Source organism: Megalobrama amblycephala, linkage group LG23, assembly GCF_018812025.1.
Source record: "Megalobrama amblycephala isolate DHTTF-2021 linkage group LG23, ASM1881202v1, whole genome shotgun sequence".
Lineage (NCBI taxonomy): Eukaryota > Metazoa > Chordata > Actinopteri > Cypriniformes > Xenocyprididae > Megalobrama > Megalobrama amblycephala.
In genome coordinates, this window is record NC_063066.1 from 26176625 (window position 1) to 26200311 (window position 23687).

General features: G+C 36.5%; 1 protein-coding gene across 4 annotated transcripts in view; it reads right to left on the reverse strand.

The window, feature by feature from the left end:
* Nucleotides 1-3498: 3498 nt before the first annotated feature.
* slc44a1b (solute carrier family 44 member 1b) overlaps nt 3499-23687 on the reverse strand; it is a 30360-nt gene continuing 10171 nt past the window's right edge. For 2 of the 4 annotated variants that reach the window (XM_048176280.1, XM_048176281.1), the window contains exons 4-15: nt 21331-21467; nt 18887-18980; nt 18621-18790; nt 18137-18226; nt 17270-17436; nt 16983-17169; nt 16059-16227; nt 13189-13345; nt 11043-11126; nt 10787-10924; nt 8111-8347; nt 4199-5421 (exon numbers count right to left, since the gene is read on the reverse strand). In XM_048176280.1, coding sequence (XP_048032237.1) covers nt 5086-5421; nt 8111-8347; nt 10787-10924; nt 11043-11126; nt 13189-13345; nt 16059-16227; nt 16983-17169; nt 17270-17436; nt 18137-18226; nt 18621-18790; nt 18887-18980; nt 21331-21467 — 1966 coding nt within the window. In that variant the 3' untranslated portion in view covers nt 4199-5085. Of the gene's footprint in view, nt 5422-8110; nt 8348-10786; nt 10925-11042; nt 11127-13188; nt 13346-16058; nt 16228-16982; nt 17170-17269; nt 17437-18136; nt 18227-18620; nt 18791-18886; nt 18981-21330; nt 21468-23687 lie in introns of all 4 variants that reach the window. The other 2 variants (XM_048176282.1, XM_048176283.1) reach the window with 2 other exon arrangements.

The window sequence follows — 23687 nt, forward strand, 5'->3', positions numbered from 1 at the left end:
TCAACAAAAACTTAGTTCAATGTTACAAACAACTTTACTGCAGGTAAGAGCTAATAGCTAATATCACACCAGAGGAGTAAACTGATGTATTGCCTATCCATGACTGTATCTGATAACAGAATCTGCCTATTCCCCCGTGTGACAAGAACAGAAGCACAGTTTCCCAAAATAAAGAGGAGAAACAGACTCACAATCTCACCTCGAAAAATAAAAACAGTGGCTTGTCGCATAATAAAGCTATTGTTCTATCAGTGTTAAGTCACATGTATTCTAATGCCAAACAGTTCACGTTCCTACAAAAATGGCTCATTGTTTTAAAGAGTTAGAAAAATCCCAGGTCAGGAGCATGCAGGTCATCTGTGTGTGTGTGTGCGTGCGTGCGTGCGTGCGTGCGTGTGTGTGCGCGTGTTTTACTAGCTTGCCTCTAAGCACAGCTCGTCTGTCTCTTTCTAATACACACTGACAGGACTAGCGATGTCACAGCTGTTACTGATGCTTTCAGTCATTTCGAGAAAGAAGAAAAAGGCTGTGATCAAAAACAAAAGCTAACTGGTTTTCAACCAGGTAGCATAAGAGAGAGTTTTGTGCACTGCTTACATAACCTTTTGTGCACATTTGGCAATATAAAGTGGAGTTGTGAGCCAAGGCCAATGTTTGAGGCCAAAAAAGATCCTGTTCCAGTGGTTTTGACACTGGTATCCATTAAAAAAAAAAAAAAAAAAACTTGGGCAGTAAATAACCATTGTAAGATCAGTTTTCCTGCCCAGATCCCTAAGTTCAATCAATTTGAGTTTAAAAAAAAAAAAAAAAAAAAAAAACAAACAAACTGATTTTAGTTTAGCATTAAAAGATGTATCTCACAAAACCCTGTATTTTTGCATAAACAAAACTTTTTTTCATTGTGACATTATTGTATGACAATTAAGCACAATTCTCAAAATCATCATTAATTAAAAAAATGGAGTAAGTTTATTAAAGGGATACACATTATATATAGTGTATATAGTGTGTGTGTGTATATATATATATATATATATATATATATATATATATATATACACACACACACACACATTTCATTTGTACCTCATAAGGGCACATATACCTGCCTTTGTGCTGATTTAAATAAAAAATAATTGTTAAATATTAATAATAATGCAGTAATGGCCAAAACCATAAAAAACCCTTAAAATTAAAACATCCAGATGCATTACAGTAATGATAATGAAAAAGCACATTTTCCCTCCAAATTCTCATGAAAATAATGTCACAATTACAAATAACCTTAATGGTTCTAATTTTCTTCATGCAAAATATTCTTTTATTTTTTTTTTTTTGGGGGGGGTAACATGTTTTTGTGAGATTCACCCTAAAAGGCAAGTTCCACCGTTCATCTTTAATCACAACCTGTTTGTACAGTCATCAAGTTTATGTTACCTGATAAAACTGTGGGTTGTGTAACCAGAAACTGCAACGTCAAGCATTTAAAAGACAATTTTGTTGACAGAGATTTTCTTTAAACATTTATGAAACATCTCTATATTGAATGCGCTATAAGACGATTTGAACTATAAATGTTTTACAGATATCTTTAATTCATCTCTGTGTTTAATGGATGCCATCTTAGTGCAATATTTAACATGCTTTCAGCATAAGTTGTGTGTGGCAAATGTTAAATCTCCTAGATTTTTTTTTTCTTAATTCATGCTCTTAATATCTCATAAGTACATTGTGTTCATTTCTGAACCCTCCCAAAAAGATCCCCTCATTTTAACACGATTCACAACATTTCCCTCCAATGCAAGACACGAAAACATGGAAAAAAAAAAATAAATAAAGAAAATAACTATATTCCTCAGTCAATATTTATCAATATGTAACATGACATGTTCAAAACATCCATACAAAACTGCACACATCACAGACATTTTTGCTAAATCTGACATTTGTTAGAAAAAAACAAAACAATAGACTGCAGATTCATCGGTGCATAAATAAATGATATATTTTCCTCAGCCGCATCTACCACGTTCTGTCATTGGATGGGTTAGTTAAATTACTGTGAATGGTTAGATCTGTTTAAGGCTTATGAACGGTTTCCATTCCGAGTCCTGTGTTGCACTGAACTAATCTATGTAATCCAGCAGGGGGCGACATTCACTCAATTGGTTAAGGCAAAATGCAAGTTTTGTGTGACTCTCCTCATCTCCCACTGTCTAGCAGAAAATAAAATGACGTTTCCTTTCAAGATACTTTGCACGACTAGGAAGACTTAAGTTTGATGCAGATATGAAAGTCGGTGCCACTAGACGTCTAGCTTAATGCGACCAAATTCTCCATGGGTTGCAAAGCAAAAGTAGACAAATGAAATGATAAATGACTTGCTCTTAAGATAAATCTGTATAACTATGTAAAAGCTAACATTAGTAGACATATCTCCCAAAAAAAAGAAAAGGCAACATTTCGCCATTTTACCCCTACATGTTGGATGAGGAATCGCACCCCAAGGAGAGATCAGTGCTTTATGCTGTGAATCACCATCATAGATGCTCATGCATTCAATTTCATTCAAAGGAGGCAAAGTCATGTTACTTTAACAACCACAGACAATGTCAAGCCACATTACAGCACCAGAATTGCCCCACTGCTGATTTACAAACAGGAGTAGCCATGTATTTCTTCGAAGGATGAATTGCTCTGAATTAGCTGTTAAACTAACAAACCATTTCTACGTGCACTACCGGTCAAAAGTTTAAAATCATTACAATATTTTTAATGTTTTTGAAATAAGTCTCTTATGCTCACCAAGGCAACATTTATTGAATCAAATGTTACAGTAAAAACTGTAACATTTTACAATATTACCATTTAAAATAACTCTTCTATTTTAGTATTTTATAATGTGATTTTCAGCATCATTACTCCGGTCTTTATTGTCATTATTCTAATATGCTGATTTGCTGCTCAAGAAACATTTCTGATTATTATCAATGTTGAAAACAGTTGTGCTGCTTAATGTTTTTATGGAAACAGTGATACAATACCATTCAAACATTTGCAGTAAGATTTAATAAGAGAAATTAATACTTTTATTTATTAAGAATGCATTAAATTGATCAAGACATTTATAACATTACAAAATGTTTCTAATTCAAATAAATGCTGAAACTTCCTATTCAAAGAATCCTGAAAAAAGTATCATTTCCACGAAAATATTAAGCAGCACAACTGTTTTTAACATTGATAATAACGAGAAATGTTTATTAAGCATCAAATCAGCATATTAGAATGATCATGTGACACTGAAGACTGGAGTAATGATGCTGAAAATTCAGATTTGCCATCACAGGAATAAATTACATTTTAAAATATATTAATATTTTATATATATATATATATATATATATATATATATATATATATATATATATATATATATATATATATATATATATATATATATTTGTAATAATATTTCACAAATATTACCGTTTTTACTGTATTATCTTAATGATTCCAATCTTTTGACTGGTAGTGTAACTGACCAGTTTAAGTCAATATATTGTGTAATATATTTGTTTGTTTTTTTTGTATGTGCTTTTTGTTGTAAATGTCACTCATACTCATAGTTACAGCAACTGTGGATTGTAGTTAGAAACCATTAACATCTTCCTCCCAGTTTAAGGTAACTCGACCCCGTTTCTTCTGGCACTAACAGTCACAGCAGTAAAAAAACTGACCTTTACAGTTTTATCACAACTCAGAAACAAACTTAAATCACCACCATTGGAGGGAAAGCAACCAACCAATCTTTTTACACAGAAGTGAAAGGCCCTCGGACTTCATTTTCAGACATGGTAACGTTATTTTAGTAAAATAACACAACCAAGAATTTTTTTTTTTTTAAATTAAGAAATAAAAAGCGTAGATGCTTCAGTATTTGGATTAAAAGAAATAAAAAGAACAAGTGCTGCACTGCAGTATGTGGATTTCTCACAAACGAAAAAAAAGTTTGTTATGAAAAATTGACATAAAAACAGTGATTCTAGACATTATTAATACTGTGTTTCACTAGATGGCAACTGGGTTTTTTTAGTCTTATAAAAAGGACATCACTACGAAAAATGCATCAGGCTTTTTAAAATATGCAGCGCTCCAATATAAAGTGCTTCATTACATTGTTATTTCATTTTTTACAGTTTCTTATTAAAATATTGTATTCCCTGGAGTGAAACCATAGTAAACATGTTACACATTGGTAAAAATAAACATTTTGGAATGTCTTTAAAAAGTCCCATGGGCTGATTTTGGTCAAGCAGAGCTTGTCCCGGGAGCCTACAGGGAAAAAAACATGTCATTAGTCTTATTACTTTCAAACAAACCAACAACCAATCATCTGATCTGGATCTGGGGGTGTTAGTCCACTTCATCAGTTTTCAAGAAGCAGAATGGAAAGATCAAAGGGGTTAAAGAAAAAAGGGGTTAAAATGGCATTGCAAAAACTAGGTGTGAGAAAACCACCCATGCTTATTGAGAGGGTGTTATGATGGATGGTAAAGGCTGTCTTGAAACCAAATTCTCTCCCCTGTATAAAACACACCAACAACAGTTATAATAACAGATTTCAGGAATACAGAGAGCATATGGGTAGTTGACAAATAATGTGAATTTTTAAATAACCATGAACTTCTTCAACATCAAGAGTTTAGGGTTAAATTTATCAATTTTATAAGAAAAAAAAGTGTACATTTTAGGCATATTTCTTGCAGATATATCTCTCAATTAGTGTCAGGAAAACTACATGTCTAATAATAGTACAAAAACTTGAAAAGTGCAGTTTCAATTATCTTTCCTCCGAAGAGCAACATGGTGTTTTTAAGGCCACGGATGTAAGTACAGTTTATAGCTGCCATATGAGTTCAAGACAGTCAGTAAAAAAAGAAGAGGCAAGAATGGAATGAAAAAAAGATGAAAAAACCAAAAAATAATCCACAGATAAAAAAAAAAAAAACAGATGCTCATGCACTGTTAGTGTGATGCATAGAAAGATGGATGAAATGATAGAAGAAGGTGAGGAAGCAGTAGTCAGCATGCAGCAACAGCAACCGGTATGTTCTGGAGCAATGTGACCAAGAAGAAGAGGGTGGAGGTGGGCAGGCAGACAGACAGGAAGATGACCATGTCTTGTGTGAGGCAGAGCACCAGATTGTGCTCCGTCAGGGCCCAGTCCAGCAGCACACACAGCAGCAGGTAGTACAGGTGGAACTCCTGTAAGTCCTGCCACTCCGCCCCTGCCACACCCACGTCACCACTCACCATGGCCTTAACCTCCGTCAACTCTACCTCTTCCTTGGGATGGGCACGCTTGCTGCGCCCCCGCTCCTCCATCGCCATTGATCTCCTGCTGTTCTCCACAAACTCCTGCAGGAGATGAAAGTAATAAATCAAACTACAGTCCCGTACAGCTGCTTCCTAGAGGCTTTTCTCACTCTAGGTTTGATTTCTCAGTCTGAATTTAAGTTTGATTCCAACCCAAGATTTATGTAAGAAGCATTAAGACATTCTAATGATAATTAATCATGTTTTAATTCTAAATTCTTTAGAATTTTCTTAATTCTTTAAAGGTAGTCTCTCTAAAGGTAAAGGGGGGGGGGGGGGGGGTCACATTATGAAATAAATGTTTTTCTCCAAAACACGTTGACCACAATTATTGGCACCTCTAGAATTTTTTATGAGTAAAATATCTCTGAAGTATATTCCCATTCATGTTTACATTAGTATAAACATGAGTATAAACATGAGTATAAACATCAGAAAACACAAAGGCAAAATTCCCTTAATCATTCATCACAATGAGTAAAACCAAAGAATATAGTTCTGATGTGCCGCAAAAGACTGTTGAGCTTCACAAAATAGAAAGTGGTTGTAAGAAAATAGCTAAAGCATTGCAAATCCCCATTTCCACTATCAGGGCAATAATTAATTATCAACTAAAGATGTTACAAATCTGCCTGGAAGAGGACGTGTGTCTAAATCGTCCTAATGCACGGTGAGGAGAAAAGTTTGAGTGGCCAAAGACTCTCCAAGGATCTCAGTTGGTGAATTGCAGAGATTAGTTAAGTCTCGAGTCTCAGAAAGCCCTAAAAAAATTATCAAACAGCACCTACATCCCCACAATTTGCTCAGGAGGGTTTCAAGAAAAATCCTCTGCTCTCATCCAGAAACAATCTCCTGCATATTCAGCTGTCAGACATGACTGGAACTTCAAAAGGGACCAGCTTCTATGCTCAGCTGAAACTAAAACAAGAGCTTTTTGGTAGCAAACCCACCAGATGGGTTTGGTGCACACATGGATAAAAAGAACCCCATGCCCACGGTTAAATATACTGCTGGATCTTTAATGTTGTGGGCCTATTTTTCTGCTGGAGGTCCTGAACATCTTGTTCAGATACATGGAATCATGGGTTCTATCAAATACCAACAGATAAAAAAATAAAAACCTGAACGCTTCTGCTAGAAATCCAATAATGGGCCATGGTTGGATTTTCCATCAGGACAGTGATCCAAATCAAACATCAAAACCAACACAAAAAAGTGTCACTGAGCACAAAATGAAGCTTCTGCCATGGTCATGCCAGTACCCTGACCTGAACCCTATAGAAAATTAGTGGAGTGAACTGAAGAGAAGCAGCACCAACATGGAGCTGGAATCTGAAGGATCTGTAGAGATTCTGCATGAAGGAATGGTCTCTGATCTCTTGTCAGATGTTCTCCAAACTCATCAGGCATTATAGAAGAAGACTGTTGTCTTGGCAAAAGGAGGCTGCAAAAAGTATTGAATAAAAGGGTGCCGATAATTGTGGTCAGCGTGTTTTGGAGATAAACATTTATTTCATAATGATGATTTTCCCCCCACTTTCAATTCTTTTCCTTCAATAGAAGGTTAGATTTTTGCTAATTTTATCAATTAAAGGTCAAAAGGATAAACAATGCAGATTTCTTTTTACAGTCATCTTTGAACATATTTACCAAGTGTGCCAATAATTCTGAGCAAAACTGTATATCTTATTTTCAATAAATAAATAAGATTCATATAAGATTTTTGTATTTAAAGTCAATGTGAATTAAATGCAGAACAACAAATAATACAAACAAACAAATATATAATGTATCTATAATGTCTGTCTATTCCAGATGCATAGCAAGAAATGCAAATAATAAGATGCTTAATTTTGAAAATATCTGTTGAAAATGTTGTTTTATAGTTGTTTTAGCGTGAACTGCTTCAAAAAAAAAAAAAAAAAAAAAAAAAAAACCTTTAGTTTCCTCTGTTAACCAAATCATAATTTTCACTTTACCTTGTGGAATGACGATTTTGTGAAATAAATGATACGTCACCAATAGCAGATCACTTCCACAAATTATGTCAGATCGTCAGATTCATACCAACTGCAAATAGTATTTCACATTTCTTACACCAGAACACCATTTTCAAGCAAACTGGTGTACAGTTCCTTAGTGCGCAGTTGGAAAACAGCTTTCCCACCAAATGGTGCCAGTAATTTCAGACTGAACAGATATTTTTAACCAAAGCAGCTCTCAGAAGAAAAAAAGTTCCAAAGTCTGTTGCTGTGCTACAACCTTTACGGCTAGTGACTTTGCATATCTGAAGAGAAGTTCTGTGCAGCACCTCAAGGCTCAAGCCTTCTCTTTTGACTTCACAAAGCTGTTGGCTACACGATTTGGCTGACTATGTGAAAAGGAGAAAGCAGCTTTCATAAGAGTGCACAAGAAATCAGCCTTGTATGAGTTTTTTCCCCTAGCAAAATCAACCAGCTTTTCAAAACAAAAGTTGAAAGTTGTCCAGAGAGAATATCTGGGACACCATCTGAATCTTAAAATATTAACGTATCCAGGTCAGCAGAGAGCCTACATTCAAAAGAACGAATGAAGCTACAACACAAAACAGAAACGTGACTCAGATGGCAAGTGTGCTCTCAACACTGAGACTATTTATGGTGTTCGCATCCAGAACACAGAAGGAGACAGAAGCAGACAGAAGGAAAGATTGCACAGATAGTCTGCAACCTTCTCTTCAGCGTTGACTCACCATCAGGGCCTTGTCCATGTAGAACTCCCTCCCAGGTGTGCCATTGTTGTATTTGGTGTCGATGGCAAAGCAGAGGAAGAGCACGTCCACTACGATTTCGAAGATGGACAGGAAGCAGTGTGCCACCAGGAATGCGAACAGACACACGATGATGAGTGGCAGCACCCACTCGGTGTAATCTCTTTGATAGTTCAGCGCTAACACCCCAGCGAACGCCGTGCACGTCACGATCAGGATCTGCATGGTACCCAAATGCTCAATTAGCAGGTATTACAACCAAGAAAATAAAGATTTTAGTTAACAGCATGGGTTACTTGACCATCAAAGGTGGTCCAGCCTATGGGTGTCCAAACTCAGTCCTGGAGGGCCACTGTCACTGTCCTGCAGAGTTTAGCCCCAACTTGCCTCTAACCTGCCTGGAAGTTTCTAGTATGCCTAGTAAGACCTTGTTTAACTGATTCAGGTGTGTTTAATTGGGGCTGGAGCTAAACTTTGCAGAACAGTGGCTCTCCAGGAGCAGGATTGGTCTAGCCACACCAGCATAATCAGCATAAACAAGCTTGAACTACCATGAGAATTCATGCTAGTCTAAACTTTGTAAACTTGTAAAATGTAAAAATCCAATTAACAAAATGTTTTTAAAAGTTTATCTCCAATAGAAAATCTAAAACTAAATCTGGCCTTGCTTTATGAAAAATCTTTTTATACAAGTAAACTTTTTTTTTTTTAAACAGAATTATTATTATTAATAAATAACAGTTTTGCTGGATTCAAACTACAATTCAAAAGTTTGGGGTCAGCAAGATTTTTGTAAAGAAATAATACTTTTATTCAGCAAGGAATCATTAAAGCTGCAGTCCGCGATTTTTCCTCTTTGTCGCCATCTCTTGTTTAAAACCTGCAATTGCAGTCATATACGGAACAGTTATCTGTACGTGCGTAGTGCCTCGGCACAGCTCGTCAGCGCGGATGAATCTAATGCTTGCTGTCAGTCACCGCACCGGTGTGGATACTGAACTTCAGAATCACAGATTCAATGTCTTGAAAGTATGACCAATATAAGAATTTTCACTGGAAAATATCATCTGAACAAGTAAGTAACATGTCTGCCACTTTTGTTCTGACCAACTGAGGATAAAAGCATTAGGCCTACAATAAATCACGCTGCCAATGATGATTAAATCTAACAATCGCTTAGCTCGGATCATGCCAAACCGTGCAAATTATCATTACTGTTATATTGTTCTCAAATTGTTAATCTTAACAACATCAGCATTGCGTGACTATGTGTATTTAGTGCATATTAGCATTACCTGTAGATTTCAATTTCTGTAGTCACTCCACAGTCCAAAGTCTTTTGCTTTTTGACTACGGCTGAATCTCCAGTTGTCACTGATGATTGTCATTTAGATCTTTCTAGATTACAATCCGCCATCAAAATGATAAGTTTAATTATTTAAGCTGCTGTTTGAAAAGGCTATAAATGATCCGCTACAAGCAGCGTCCTCACGTGATAAAACTGACTAGCCTGAACGGGACTCCTTCCTTTCCGTTTACGGACATGACGTAATGATGCACAGAGGAACTGCTGCATGCTCAAATTTCCCGCGGAAATCCGCCATGTCGCTCTTATTATAAAACATTATTACAAGCTTACCGTTGTGAATCGAGACAAGAAAATTAGATAGTTTTGAACACTGGCTGGTTATGTACTTGCTCAAAAATTGATTTTGGATCAATTTTTAACCAAAAAAAGTTGCGGGCTGCAGCTTTAAATTGATCAAAAGTGACAGTAAAGATTTTTGAAAAGACATTCAAATAATGCTGTTCTTGTGAGCTTTCTATTCATTAAAAAAAACATGCTAAAGACTTCAGATATACAAAGATGGTGCACTCATATTACTATGAATGAGAGAAAATGCAACGCGCAATATAGTCGAATAAGTCCCTCCTTCTAAATAAAAGAGCCAATCATCAATTGGTAAAGTCATTGCATCACTGCAGCTGCTGTTAGAAACTCTGGTCGCTATAGAAAAAGTCAATGTTCTGAGACACACTTAGGACTGCACGTGCACATTGGCTAATCCAGCCTAAAAAATGCAGTTTTTTGTTCCGACTTGAGCGTTTAGAAACAAAATTTATGAGACAGTTGTCAGATTTCATTGCTGGTGTCAAATATGAAATTTAATTGTAATCTTGGTTGAACAGCTTTGGAGAATTTGATGTTTCCTTGTTCAAAGAGATAGGAGCTGCACTTGCATGTCTGAAATAGCTGCCCGAGAGGCTTTTCATAGATGGTTGCAAAGTGAAATGACTTGCCTGAAAGGGATATTGATCTCGCTTTTCACAAAAAAATAAGTTTTCAACGTTCATAATAAAAATGTTTCTAAAATAGAAAACAGTTATTCTTTTAAATCATAATCATATTTAACAATGTTACTGTTTTACTGTATCAGAATAATTGATCAAATAAATGCAGTCTTGGTGAGAAAGAGATTTTTTTTCCCCAAAAAACATTTTAAAAATCTTACCGACCTCAAACTTAAAATGGTAGTGTATGGCAATATACAAAAGAAAACAGCACTCTTCAAACCACTGAATCAAACAGTTTATCTTGAATCATTTATCTTTCTTTAAATATTCATCTACCACTATCAAAACTCATCTGTCCTTCACCTTGCCCAGGAAGAGAACAAAATCTCCAACAGTGTTGATGGTTGCCACCCTAAGAGCGTTTTCCACCAGGATCATGAAGGCATCACGGGCCGAGGTGCAGAAACTGGTGCTGTTTATGGCCGTCGCCGCATAAGCATTCTAGAAACAGATTACAAAAATGAATAGATCGCAGTTCTTTTAAAAGAGCACAAAGAACATCAGAATAAGCTACAATTTCTACCTCAATTTGCAATGAGTAATCCATCAACTGACCTACCTGATTCAAATAGTTGAGGCACTTCTCCAGACACCACAGACAGCAGATACAGGCCTTCAGCATGCAGCGTGCACACGCATTTTCCTGTGGGGTGCGTAACATGGAACAGAATCAGAGCAAGTGCAAATGTTACTCACAGTGAATGTCTGTTGCACATTTGTCAGCCTCTTCCTTAATGCTCTAAATCTGCCTCTATAAAGCTGGTGCTGATATCTATTAGAGTTCATTATATTCCCAAGATCCCCAGCCATATATCAAGTAAATGATACGTCACCTAAGTGGAACCCGAGAGGACAGTAATAAATAGCTTGCAGCATTAGCTTGCAGCATTAACTCAAACCCACCTAAAACACCAGAAAATACCAAACTAAGTATTTAGAAAAACATTTTCAGGCAAGAAAAGTAATGATCATCGGACTGCTGATTCAAAAAGCCAAAGCAACAATTTTCAGTTTAAGCAATTATATATAACTAGTAGGAGAGTACATGCATTCATCCCCAACCGTCACAATACGGATGTTACGGTTCGGTGCCTACAGTTAGACGATGAACTACAGTCAGTCACAAGCGATCCACAGTACAATCCAAAAGGGGGCGCGTGCGGTAATGCAATGCTGTTTGCTAACCGCCACAACAGGAAAAAGAGCAGAAGCAGAAGAGTCGATCTATGCACCAACCCAAAACAAGCGAGTTCAGATGGCACGTAAGAGCTTGCTAGAAGCCTATACGCACTCCACAAACTTGGAAAGGAAACAGAGCCGATAGAAAGCGGCATCCTGTTTGTTTTCTCGATTTTACAAAAGCACAACGTCAGAATGATCCCATGCGACACATGCCGTATATCCTAAGAGTTCTGGGGCTATACAAAACAAACCAAAATTTTATGTATTATTTAACGAAAATCCTGACCTTGGCCGTTGGTCTTCTGTGCTCAACATGTGCTTTCGTGAGATTCCATTAGTGCTGCAGTTCACTCCATCTCACCAAGAAAAGCCACACAAGTTGTGAGAAATCAAAGATGAACAAAAACGCATGAAATCGAATCCATGTACTTTCTTTTCTGAGCTGAATATATCTGTTGTATTTGTAGTAACAAGAAGTTATTGTGTTCTGTCAGCTGTCATTCTGACTGTCATCAGACAAATGGAGTTCCAGTCTAGTGATATTTGACTTAGTGAAGAAAGTACGCGGATACTTTTTTAGGATTGAATTTCATGTCTTGTTTTAATTAACCTTGAGTTCTCACAACTTGCGTGCTTTTTCTAATGCAAAGAAGACCAACGGCCGAGGTCAGGATTTTTGTTAAATAATGCATTAAATTGCGTTTTGTTTTTCACCAAACCCTTTAGTATACCCCCAGAACACTTGGAATATACAGCACGTGTCACATGGGATCATTCTGTGATACTCTTGCTTCTTTTTTAAAAAGCTTGATGCTGGTTGCTTTCACTGGCATTATATGGATGAGCACAAGCGGGACATTTTTTTTTAAAAATTCTCCTTTTGTTGTCCATTAAAGAAAGAGGGGCATACGGCAATCGAACAACACTAGGTTGATTAAATGATGACTTAATTTTAGGGTGAATTATCCCTATAACTGAAATAAAATATTTAAAAATATATATATTTTTTAAAAACACATTTTATTTCAGCTAGTTGTCAAGAAAACATTTCTCATTTTTGTAATTGTTAAGACAACATTTCTCATTTTTTGTTTAGTTTAACCAAGTATTAATAGCTGAAACTAATAAATAAAAATAATAAAAACTATATACACATTTAAAACAAAAAAAAACAAAATTACTAAAATTAAAATTGAAGTGAAAAAATATAAAAATAAAATCTAATTCAAATTATTAAAAATTATAATAGTATATCAATAAAACGTGAAATGACTTAAATGCAAAAAAGCATTTTTACTTTTTTTTTTTTTTATAATAATAGCATAATACTTAGACAACATTTTACTATTAGTTAATCGCTGATGTAATTGTCCAAAGCACAACATAAGCACTTTCTTGTCCTAATGAAAACTGCCTACCTTAAGCATAAACATGCATGATGTCAATTAAGATTCTTGCAACAAGAGAGATTTGCAATTTAGATCCAACAACCCAAGGACATGTCAAGTGAGCTGTGTCCCTACCTTGCCTTTGAGTTGGTTGTGGATGTACATGAGAATGAGGCGTGGGATCTTGACAAGGGTGATGATGAAGGAGCCCTTGGCCACAGTGCCCAGGTGATACCGCACCAGCCGCAGCACTGATGACAGGATAGGAGTCACCGGGAGTTTGGTTTTGTCCCTGAATGGATATGAAATAAATTACTCATCTTTCAAGGTTATAACTGTGAGCTATGTTAAAAACAACTCCATGAATACAGGATTACTTTGAAGACAAATGCAATTATTGGCTTAAACTTTTTCCAGTTTATTTAACGTTTTTAGACATAGTAGTATATAACTATTATTCTTAAAGAGGTCATGAATTAAGAAATACAATTTTTCTTGATCTTTTGACATGTAAGAGGTTACTATAAAAACATCCTGTAAGTTTCAGAACTCAAAACTTCCTAGTTAGTCCAAAAACAGCTTTTATTGAAACCAAGCTCTATAAATGACTCGTTTCGGATTTTGTCACATTATGACGTATTAGTGCGATGAATGACCAATCAGATCAATGCCTACTTCTAGATCATCACATCTTTGGTGCATTAGTGAGATGAGAAAAGAGATAAAGGATCACTGGACAAAAAATAACATTACTAGGGCCCTATAATTTCCGCAGTCACGGAATCGCAGACAGAATTGCGGAATTCATTCATAAAAACGGAATTTGTCAAATTTTTGATGAATGAATTAAAAGCAGGTCAGTGCACTTAAATTAAATCGCGATATAGACTAGAGTCTGTGAATATTAAACCGCAGAAAGACTATTTAAACATGAATCCTGCATGCCTGTGTGACTCTGAAATGAATGATGCGGAAGCGTGGTTTCATTTACCTCACACCGCCTCACACACACTCGCGCGGGGACGCACGCACGCTGAAACACGTGCGACGCTCGCAGTGTTTTCGTTCTCTGTCGCCTCACTATATGAACGCACAAATTCATCTCCAGAGCTGCTCTGAAAGTCACTTCATCAGCATTTAACTGCTTCGTTTGAGAAAACTACCGTCATAGACACAGAGAAACTCAAAGCTCTAGGCAAACCGTCAAAATAAAAGTTCGATTTAACTTGACAGAAACATTACTGTTGTACAGTAGAATTTAGATAAATTACTTTAACAATAAATTATTAAAATATATTTTTAAACAATAATCTCAGTGTTTCTTCCATATTTTAATTTTAACAGTAAAGCTCATGCAGCACATTGTTTGACAAAAAAAAAAGTTTAATTTCATGATTAAAAGGTAAATTAAATGGTATGCGTTCATTTGATTGCCAGAAAAATGTAAATACACAACAGAACTTCTGAAAAAAAAATTCATAAAAATATATTTTTTAATTAATAAATATTTAAGAATTCAATTAATTAGACATGCTTTTTGATTATTAAAATGGAATTAAGCCATTAAAATGGAAATTTAATTTAATTAAAAATCTAATTTGAGGGGAAAGAATAAAACGTTTATCATAGGGCCCTAAAAAAATGTAATTTTTTTGTTAAACTTTTGTTAAATTGTTGGTAAATTGGACAAGATTCATTATTTCAATTAATTAGACATGCTTTTTGATTACTAAAATTTAATTTAACCATTAAAATGGAGTCAAAAAATAAATAAAACAGAAAAAAACGGAATCCAGAAAAATTTAAACGGAATTTGGGAAAAAATAAAACGCATTTCATAGGGCCCTACATTACCCTCCAAAGGATCCTAATGATGGAAAGTGGTTATTTATTTTCAACTATGTGAATGTCTCAGTAGAGCATTATTTGTTTGTTTCAGTACATTTCACTGGTAAATCAGTCGGTGCAGGCTTTTAAACAGTCTTTTACAGTAAGATATGGACCTGACAGCAATGCCACAACATCTAAGTAACCGTGCTACTTCTACTTCCTAATCTGTGATCAGTGATTTCTGATATGTAATGATTCATGTACAGTCAAACGTTCTTTGTCTCAAAATCCTTTATTGCTGTTTATGCGTCAGTAAATCAAGCCAGTGACTAAAATGTCAACTTGTTCCTCTCAGTAGCATCAAAATAATCTGTTATTTAAATTATTATAGAAAGCGATCAAAGAACCCTTCCTTTATAATCACTAGAGTGGTCAATCACACTACACAGGTTTATCAGCGAATGAGTTCTGGACTCTCGTCAAACTCCCGCTATTATCAATGATGTTGTCTACACTCTTATTTACATAGTGTTGTTTGCACTGTTAGTTATGATGAAAGCAATGAGAACGCAGAAAGTGAGAATGCAGAAAACGAGTTCTAATGACAAGATCACTGCATTCATGCACTCAACAGACATGACTGTCAACCTTTGATGTGAAAGGAGTAGATCTAAATATAATACTATAATCAACACTTTTCACATTTAGTTAATCTCGACAGCTGTAATAGTAAAAACATAGTAAAAGTTTTTAAGAGAGTTCCACATGTAACAGTTATTTCCAAGATGTTAGCCAATCATAGCAGTGGAGCAGAAACAACGCAACCTCTGCATTCCTTTTCAGGCCTTCCCGCTTTGGTCTCTCCAGCGCTGGAAAGCTTTTCTAATATCAACGCAGGTCCTAAAGCTCTTGCCTGATCATAACCCTTTTTTTTTCCAGTGATATTCCGCTGACCTTTTCTTGTTTGTCTCTCAGCCATCTCTCTTTCTAGTCTTTCTTCAAATCTTCCCTCTTGCTCACTCTCTCTCCTCACTCATCATGAGTGTAATTACACACCCTACTCCTGCTCAGTCCGATCTTCTTTCAACAGCTTTCTCAGAAATCACTTAATGCAACTTTAACAACAAATTGTTGACCAGTGGCATTTGAGAACACTATTCACTACAAATACAGACCTTGTGAAATAGTAGGTTACCACAGCACCGGCTACGGTCATCTGCTGACAGGCCAGGATGAACTCACTGATCCAGATCAGTCCCACAGCGTGGTACCAGGTCATGTACTGCAGCGCTCCTGTGAGCCTGAACTCAACCAGGCCAGTATCCTCATTCTTCTCCGGGTTCCCTGTGGACAGGAACGCACAAGCTGCAGTCTGAGATTTTTGCTTTTAAGGAACTTTCTGCAATAATATTACACCTTCAAAATAATAACGAGACGCCCAAGCAAAGTCGGATAATTTATGCTGCAGCGTAAATGTCCCACATTTTCTGTACAAAATGACTTGAACAGAAGGCTATTTTAAGCCTTGTTCATATTATGTCCTAAGAAGAAAAAAACTGCAAAGCAAAGCATCAATAAATGGCATCACCTGCTTTCAAATGGAGCGGCATTTAATAGACAGAACCGTAGATCACTGACAAGCCACGAAATATCGTGTTCATTATCGAAGGCGATTCATCTGCGATATGAAGGCGATATTGCGTAGCTTGTCAGTGATCTACGGCTCTGTCTATTAAATGCCGCTCCATCTGAAAGCAGGTGATGGCGATTTAGCGGCAATCAGGGAACCGGCTTTACTTGACGAAATACGCGTGACAATCGCATGCGATATATCGCCCAGCCCTAATTTCAACTAAAAATGAGAAGTCTGACAACATTTACCCTCAAATCATTCCATTACTGATTTTACTTTCTTTCTTTCTTGGAAAACAAAACGAAAAAGTTTATACAATATTCATGCTGTTTTTTCCCCATACACTGAAAGCACTCTGTGATGAAAATTATGGAAGAAAGAAGCATGTAAAAAAAAAGTTTGGAACAAAATGAGGGTAGTTTTAGGTGAAAAATCTCTTTTAAACCCACAGCCATGCTCATCTCACCAGTAGTGCCAAGAAAGAGGAGGACCATGATCCAGTAGACCCAAAACATAGAAAGAGCGAGGAAGGTGCAGAAGGGCTGCAGTGCCAACAGCGGCAGGTGGATAAACACTTTTCCTGCCACGTGAAACAGGGCGATGGTCAGGGCAACCCTCTTCCTCATAAACAACATCAGAAGCAACAAAATCCCCTGCGGGAGCAGAAAGATGGAAATGAGCAGCATGACACAGCCAAAAACACCAGCGGAGATCTCTCTCATATTTCATTTCCTCATTTCTCTGAGAGCTTACAGTGAACACAGTCGCTGAAACTGCATAGATGAGCAGTCCTTGAGCATGATCTTTGGGTGTCTTCATGCCACCATTGGGTTCTTCTGTTTCCCTCAGATCCTTAGACATGTTCTCATTCATCGTCATTCTGTAGTCTATATATAACCACCACAGAACGCTGGTGCCTCCTGAGAAAGAACACGCCAAATTCACATTCAACACTGCAAAAACAGGCGTAAGCCTAGAATAAAACACTGTTAATGGTGTTCAGCTTATGTGGAACTAGATTACTGTGCATCCTTTTCAAACAGATACATAATAATAATTATGGCTAACAGCCAATATGATCATATGATGGGTGATATTATAAATCTATACCATACATTCTATTTTTCAAGCCAAAATACCATTCACTCTAAATATTGGAAATGGAAGTGAAATCAGACATCAAAAATGATAAGAATTGTAAGTTTAAGTAAATTACAGTATTAAGATATTTTGTATAGTACTTTTGAAACCTGGAAAATATTGAGGAAAACAAAATAAAACCAAAGAGAAGAAAAGAAAATAGAATAAAATAAAATAAAAAATAAACAATAAAATAAATAAAACAAATTAAAATATAAAAAAAAAATAAAAAAAATAAATAAAAACAAAATAGAATAGAATAGAATAATAATAAATATCAAAATTATAAAATAAAAAAATAAAACAAAACAAAAAAATAAAACTTTGGGCAACAACAACTGGCTAAACTGTTCAATTCATCAGATTGCTCTATTGTGCTATTTTGCTCTCAGGAACAGTACATGCAAATGAAAGAAAAAAAAAAAAAGAATGACATTCTCAGTTTAGGAAGTGAGAAAAGATCAGAGAAAGCAGACTTGCCCAAAGAACCCAGAACCACCAGTGCAGTGAGGATCCAAACCAGGACAGCAGAGATGTAGCGAATGATTACCATGAGAATCATAGACAAAACTGCAGCATGCACAAAACAGGATCAGCGGTTAGAGGAACACTCTAGACTGGACTAAAATCAGATTAAGATATTCTTAATCTTAATTTAAAAGCATTGTATTATGGAATTTAAATGTGTTGCAAATGCTGTTTCACATTATCTTAAAGGGATGACAGAATACTTAAGCCTTCATCTGACAGTGGCTCAGAACACTGCAATAATTACAATAGTGAGCTTTTTATTTAGATGCTTGTTTGTTAATGCTTAATAATGTACAACTTAATTATCCTTGATTTGATATTGATATCAGGGACCATAATTATCCATTTCAACTCATTTTACAGATAAACACATAAGAAAATTGAATCAAATGAGCCTCAGCAGCAGCAGCAACCAGAGAGAGTAGACGGTTACCTAACGCCAGCAGACACAGCCCAACAATGATCTCTTTGCTGGCCGCCACCCCGGCAATCAGCCTGTTTAACATGCTGTTATCACTGACAAACGTGACCACCGCTTCAGCAAACTTAGCATAGCAGGAGATATCCACTGGTGTGCAGCGGTTAAACACTGGAAGAGCTTTGCTGCAGAGATAGAAAAGGCCAGAAGACAGAGGACAGATCAAGGGGGAAAAGAGCTGGGGTTTATAGGGAGAGTTTGTTTGTCAAGCGTTTTCATACCTCTCTGGTACTGGAAGTTTGGGACACTTATCAAAGCGCTCGGGAAGTTGTGGGTACTTATGACCAGGTAACTCATACGAACAAAGCTCAGACCCTAAAAGAGAACAAAAAAAAAAACATTATATACAACATCACCCCTATAATGCCAGTTTATGCTAGCTTAAAAGGGATAGTTCACCCAAAAATAAAAATTGTCAATTACTCACCCTCAAGTTGTTTAACCCTATATGAGTTTCTTTGTTCTGTTGAACACAAAAGAATATGTTTTGAAGAATGTTTTGAAGTTGCTGGCCCCATTGACTTCCATACATTTTCAGAACAACTTGAGGTTGAGTAAATGAATTTTAATTTTTGGGTGAACGATACCTTTAAGGTGAACAATGGCCCTGTTCACACCTGGTATTAAGATGTGTTTTGGTCGATCGGATGATTCGGCTCACAAGTGGACGACACTAAATACAGGTGTAAATGGGGTCTAAATGTTTTGAGCTTGTCCACTCGACCAGATTGCTTTTGTAGTGTTAACGCTCATGTGTTCAAACAGCACAAAAGACCGCCTTTTCTCCACCTACTGACCTAATGTCTAAACATTATGGGAAGCGTGATAGTCAGACGGGATTTAAACTTTGTTGAGTGAAGACCCAAGTTTGGTTTGAAGATGAAAAACGTACCAATCACAATGTTCTCTCACCATTCCAGATTTCTAGCACGCACTCACTACGTTCACTGTGGTCTTGCAACTATCAGAGCAGAGACGAACGCCGCCTCCGGACGTGTTCATGTAAATTATGCAATCTTATTTTGTCCATTAGATTGAAAGATCTTGAAAAAAACAACAACATACATTTACCCGCCCATAGACCCTCCCCATGAATACATCAGGATAAAAGTGGTTGAAAGTGGACAAAAGAGACGGGTTAAAACACCAGGTGTGAACGGGGATGCGTCTCCCTCGTCTACTTGTGATCTTAGCGATCTTAATACCAGGTGTAAACAGGGCCAATCAGTTGATATTAGTCTCAATAAGAGAAAGATAACACAAAATAACACTGACATCAGCTACCATCAGAAACTGGTTTTAGCTGGACTTTTCAACAGGGATGTGTAATGAGATATTAAGGTCACTAATTAAAGGGTTAGTTCACCCAAAAATGAAAATTCTGTCATTAATTACTCGCCCTCATGTCGTTTCACACCTGTAAGGCCTTCGTTCATCTTCAGAACACAAATTAAGTTATTTTTGATGAAATCCGAGATGTATACGACTCGTCCATAGACGGCAATTTGACCAACATTTTCAAGGTCTAGAAAGATACTGAAGGCTTTGTCAAAAAAGTCGAACATTAGTGCAGTGGTTCAACCTTAATTTTATGAAGCGACGAGAATATGTTTTGTGTGCAAAAAAAAAAAGAAAAGAAAAAAGTAACGACTTTATTCATCAATATCTTCCCTTCTATGTCATTCTCATAGGTTGTTTACATCAAGTCCCTACAGGTTCTATGTCAGAATGCTGACTCATTATTGGCCGGCTCCTGCGTCAGCATCACTCGCATTCATCGTGCTGCTCACATAATCAGCTTTGGCCAATACCGAGCCGACATTCGGACTTAAACATGGAAGCCTTCACTGTGCTTACTGTGGCAACTACATAAGGATAATGACAGGAAAGAGCTGAGATTGTTGAATAAAGTCGTTATTTGTGTTTTGTTTTTGCCCACAAAAAGTATTCTCGTCGCTTCTTTAAAAATTAAGGTTGAACCACTGCAGTCACGTTGACTGTTTTAACAATGTCTTTAGTACCTTTCTGGACCTTGAAAATGTCTGTTAAATATGGACGAGTCATACACCTCTCAGATTTCATCAAAAATATCTGAATTCCGAAGATGAACAAAGGTCTTAGGGGTGTGTAACAACATGAGGGTGAGTAATTAATGACATAATTTTTATTTTTGGGTGAACTAACCCTTTAAATTGTCAACTCACTACACATTTAATATGAATGTGAACTCCAGAAACATAATGAACTGTCCTCATAAGCAGATGTACAGAAAACACAGAGAAACTCCAGGGAAACAATGTCATCATTCATATTCACCCTTAGTGTCAGATGGAACATGTCAAACCCTACAGACAGCAAGACTGAACTGTAAACAACAGAGTCCCTACAGCAAGACGGGTCAGTGGAATCTTTGTTTAGTTAACTAAACAAAGTCTTACTGGCTTTGCCTGACAGAAACATATGTCTATATCTATGTGTGTGTGTGTTGCTCTTGTTGGAGCCCCTGAGTAAAGAACACTGTGAAAAGACACACTGGGGGTCATGACCATATATATGAGGAACGCCTTTGTCTTTCCCATAGATTTATGTACAGTCAATGTCCTGGCATTATATCTGTGACAATGACGTTACATGCCCACAATAGCTAACTGGGCGACCGACTCACCATTCATCATGGCAAACCTCTTGAGGTCGTAGTAAGTCGCCAGTTCTTCGGTGGGACATTGTGACACGCACAGTGCCAAGGACTTAATCTTCCTCTGAATGATGTCTATGTTGCATGGATCCAGGAAAAAGACGAATCTGTGAATAAAACCACAAAGTCTCATTTTCAAGACAGGAAGAGTATCTAACCTCAAATCTGATGACAAACTAAATACCAAAACAAGTTGTTTATTTCATGGAGTCTGATCTGATACCACAGTGGGACTTAAAACACAGCATTGTGCGATAAAGATCGACTCTGAACAGCAGATTTTTTTGGTCACAGGACCGTTCAGCCCAGTTTTTTGGCAGAGGGGTACTGGGAGCTTGTTTATGAGCCAAGCCTCCTCTGTGGCTGTGGCTTTACTTCAGCTTTTCATGTGGTGTGAAGTGGGCACGGCGCCCACACGGGGACGAGAGACCCATTGTCTTGTGTGCTCAGCACAAAAACAGACTGTCAGTAGCAGGGGACACACTCGCTTGAGGAAAGAGCACTTCAGCATTAGCACAGATCCTGTCAAAATGGTCTGGCCACAGAAGAGGTTTACTGTAAGAACGTAGCCCAGATCTGTCCTCAGGGAAGTCTAATGTGAAAAGATTTGACAGGAATAGCATTCAGATATGCAAACTACACCTTCAGCTATCTAGAACAGGTTGATCTTTTAGAATACAGGATTAGAGACAGAATTAATGTTTTAGGTTTTTTAATTTACTACACAGACATACACTATCGTTCAAAAGTTTAGGGTTGGTATGACTTTTTTCAGTCTCTTATGCTCACCAAAGCTGCATTCATTTGATCAAAAATGTAGTATAAACAGAAATGTTGTGAAATATTATTTCAATTTAAAATAACTGTTTTCTATTTGAATATATTTAAAAAAGTATTATCTTCCTGTGATGCCAAACTAATTTTCAGGATCATTACTCCAGTCTTCAGTGTCACATGATCCACACTTGACCTGACATGATGAACAACAGTGTGGACTGCGCTACACTGGAATATGGAAGCTGGCCAATCAACAGTCACATATATAAATCTTAGGTACAGGTAACTGTTTAAGTAATAATTAAAGGTGTGAAATTTCAGCACAGAATGTTTTTGCAAAAAAAAAAATGAAAAAGATATTTTGGTATATTTTAGATATATATATATATATATATATTTTTTTTTTTTTTTTTTTTTTTTTTTGGCAGCACTTTTAACCCTGTCAGAATTTTTTTTTTTTTTTAATTGCCAACCAACCACCGCCAGCATTTTCACAAAACTTTCATGGTCCTCAGAATATTTTGTTGTATGAATATCTGATTATGCAGTATATGAAAAGAAAGAACAGAGCCTCTGCTTAGAAGGGGAAAAAATGCATTTTAACAGTGAAAACACGGATTGCCGGAAATTTTCATCAACGGTGGGGAAGTGTTGTCTCATAAATGATGGAAAATTCTGACAATGGTGGGGAAAGAGTTAATGTGTGACTGCACACTATAAGTGCTAGACAGTTTGAACAGCGTTATAAGCAGACTTCCAGGAAAAGAACAAAATATTAGGCCTGTAAAATATATAATTTTCATACAGACAACAGGGGAAAAGAAAATAACCACTGAACCTAATCTAACCCAAAGCATGCTGCACAAAAACTGCTGACAACCTTTACTGCATGCAATAAAAACAATGAACACAGGGGCAAAGATGGACTATAACCCCATTGAACAGAGATGGATAAAGTGAGGGATCGTGGGCTGGGCAGTGGAAGCAGGCTGCTGGATCATGGTATTAGCAGCTGAGAAAGTACAACTAAGATAAGTGCATTAACCAGATGAACTTTGCTCGGCTAACAACATTAGCATGCTAACTCCTGACACACACATAGTTACATCCCAACTAAGCATGTACTTTATCCAGTACAGCAATATGATTTCTAGTAAAGGTGTTTGATCACATGTTTTTCGAATCGACTCAATTTACTTTACATCAAAACAGGGTCATGAATAGAATACAAGATTGCAGTCGTTATACACTAAATTTATTATTTTCTTCTAACACAAAGCCTTAAATTCCCTTTATTAAAACAACAGCATGACTTTTACCATGACTGTCCACATTAGTTCAATTTAGAGACAACATTACCTTGAAATTATGAGCAGCTTATCAATGTCATTTCCCTAGTTGTTGCAAATACCTAACTTTATAGAGGTAAGTGCCACGTGAAACAGCCTTGGTTGAATATTATTTCAGAATTAAATAAACAAGATAGAGAAGATAACACATTCTTTAATGAATTCATCTAATTATAACAGGTGATGACACTTAATCTCTTG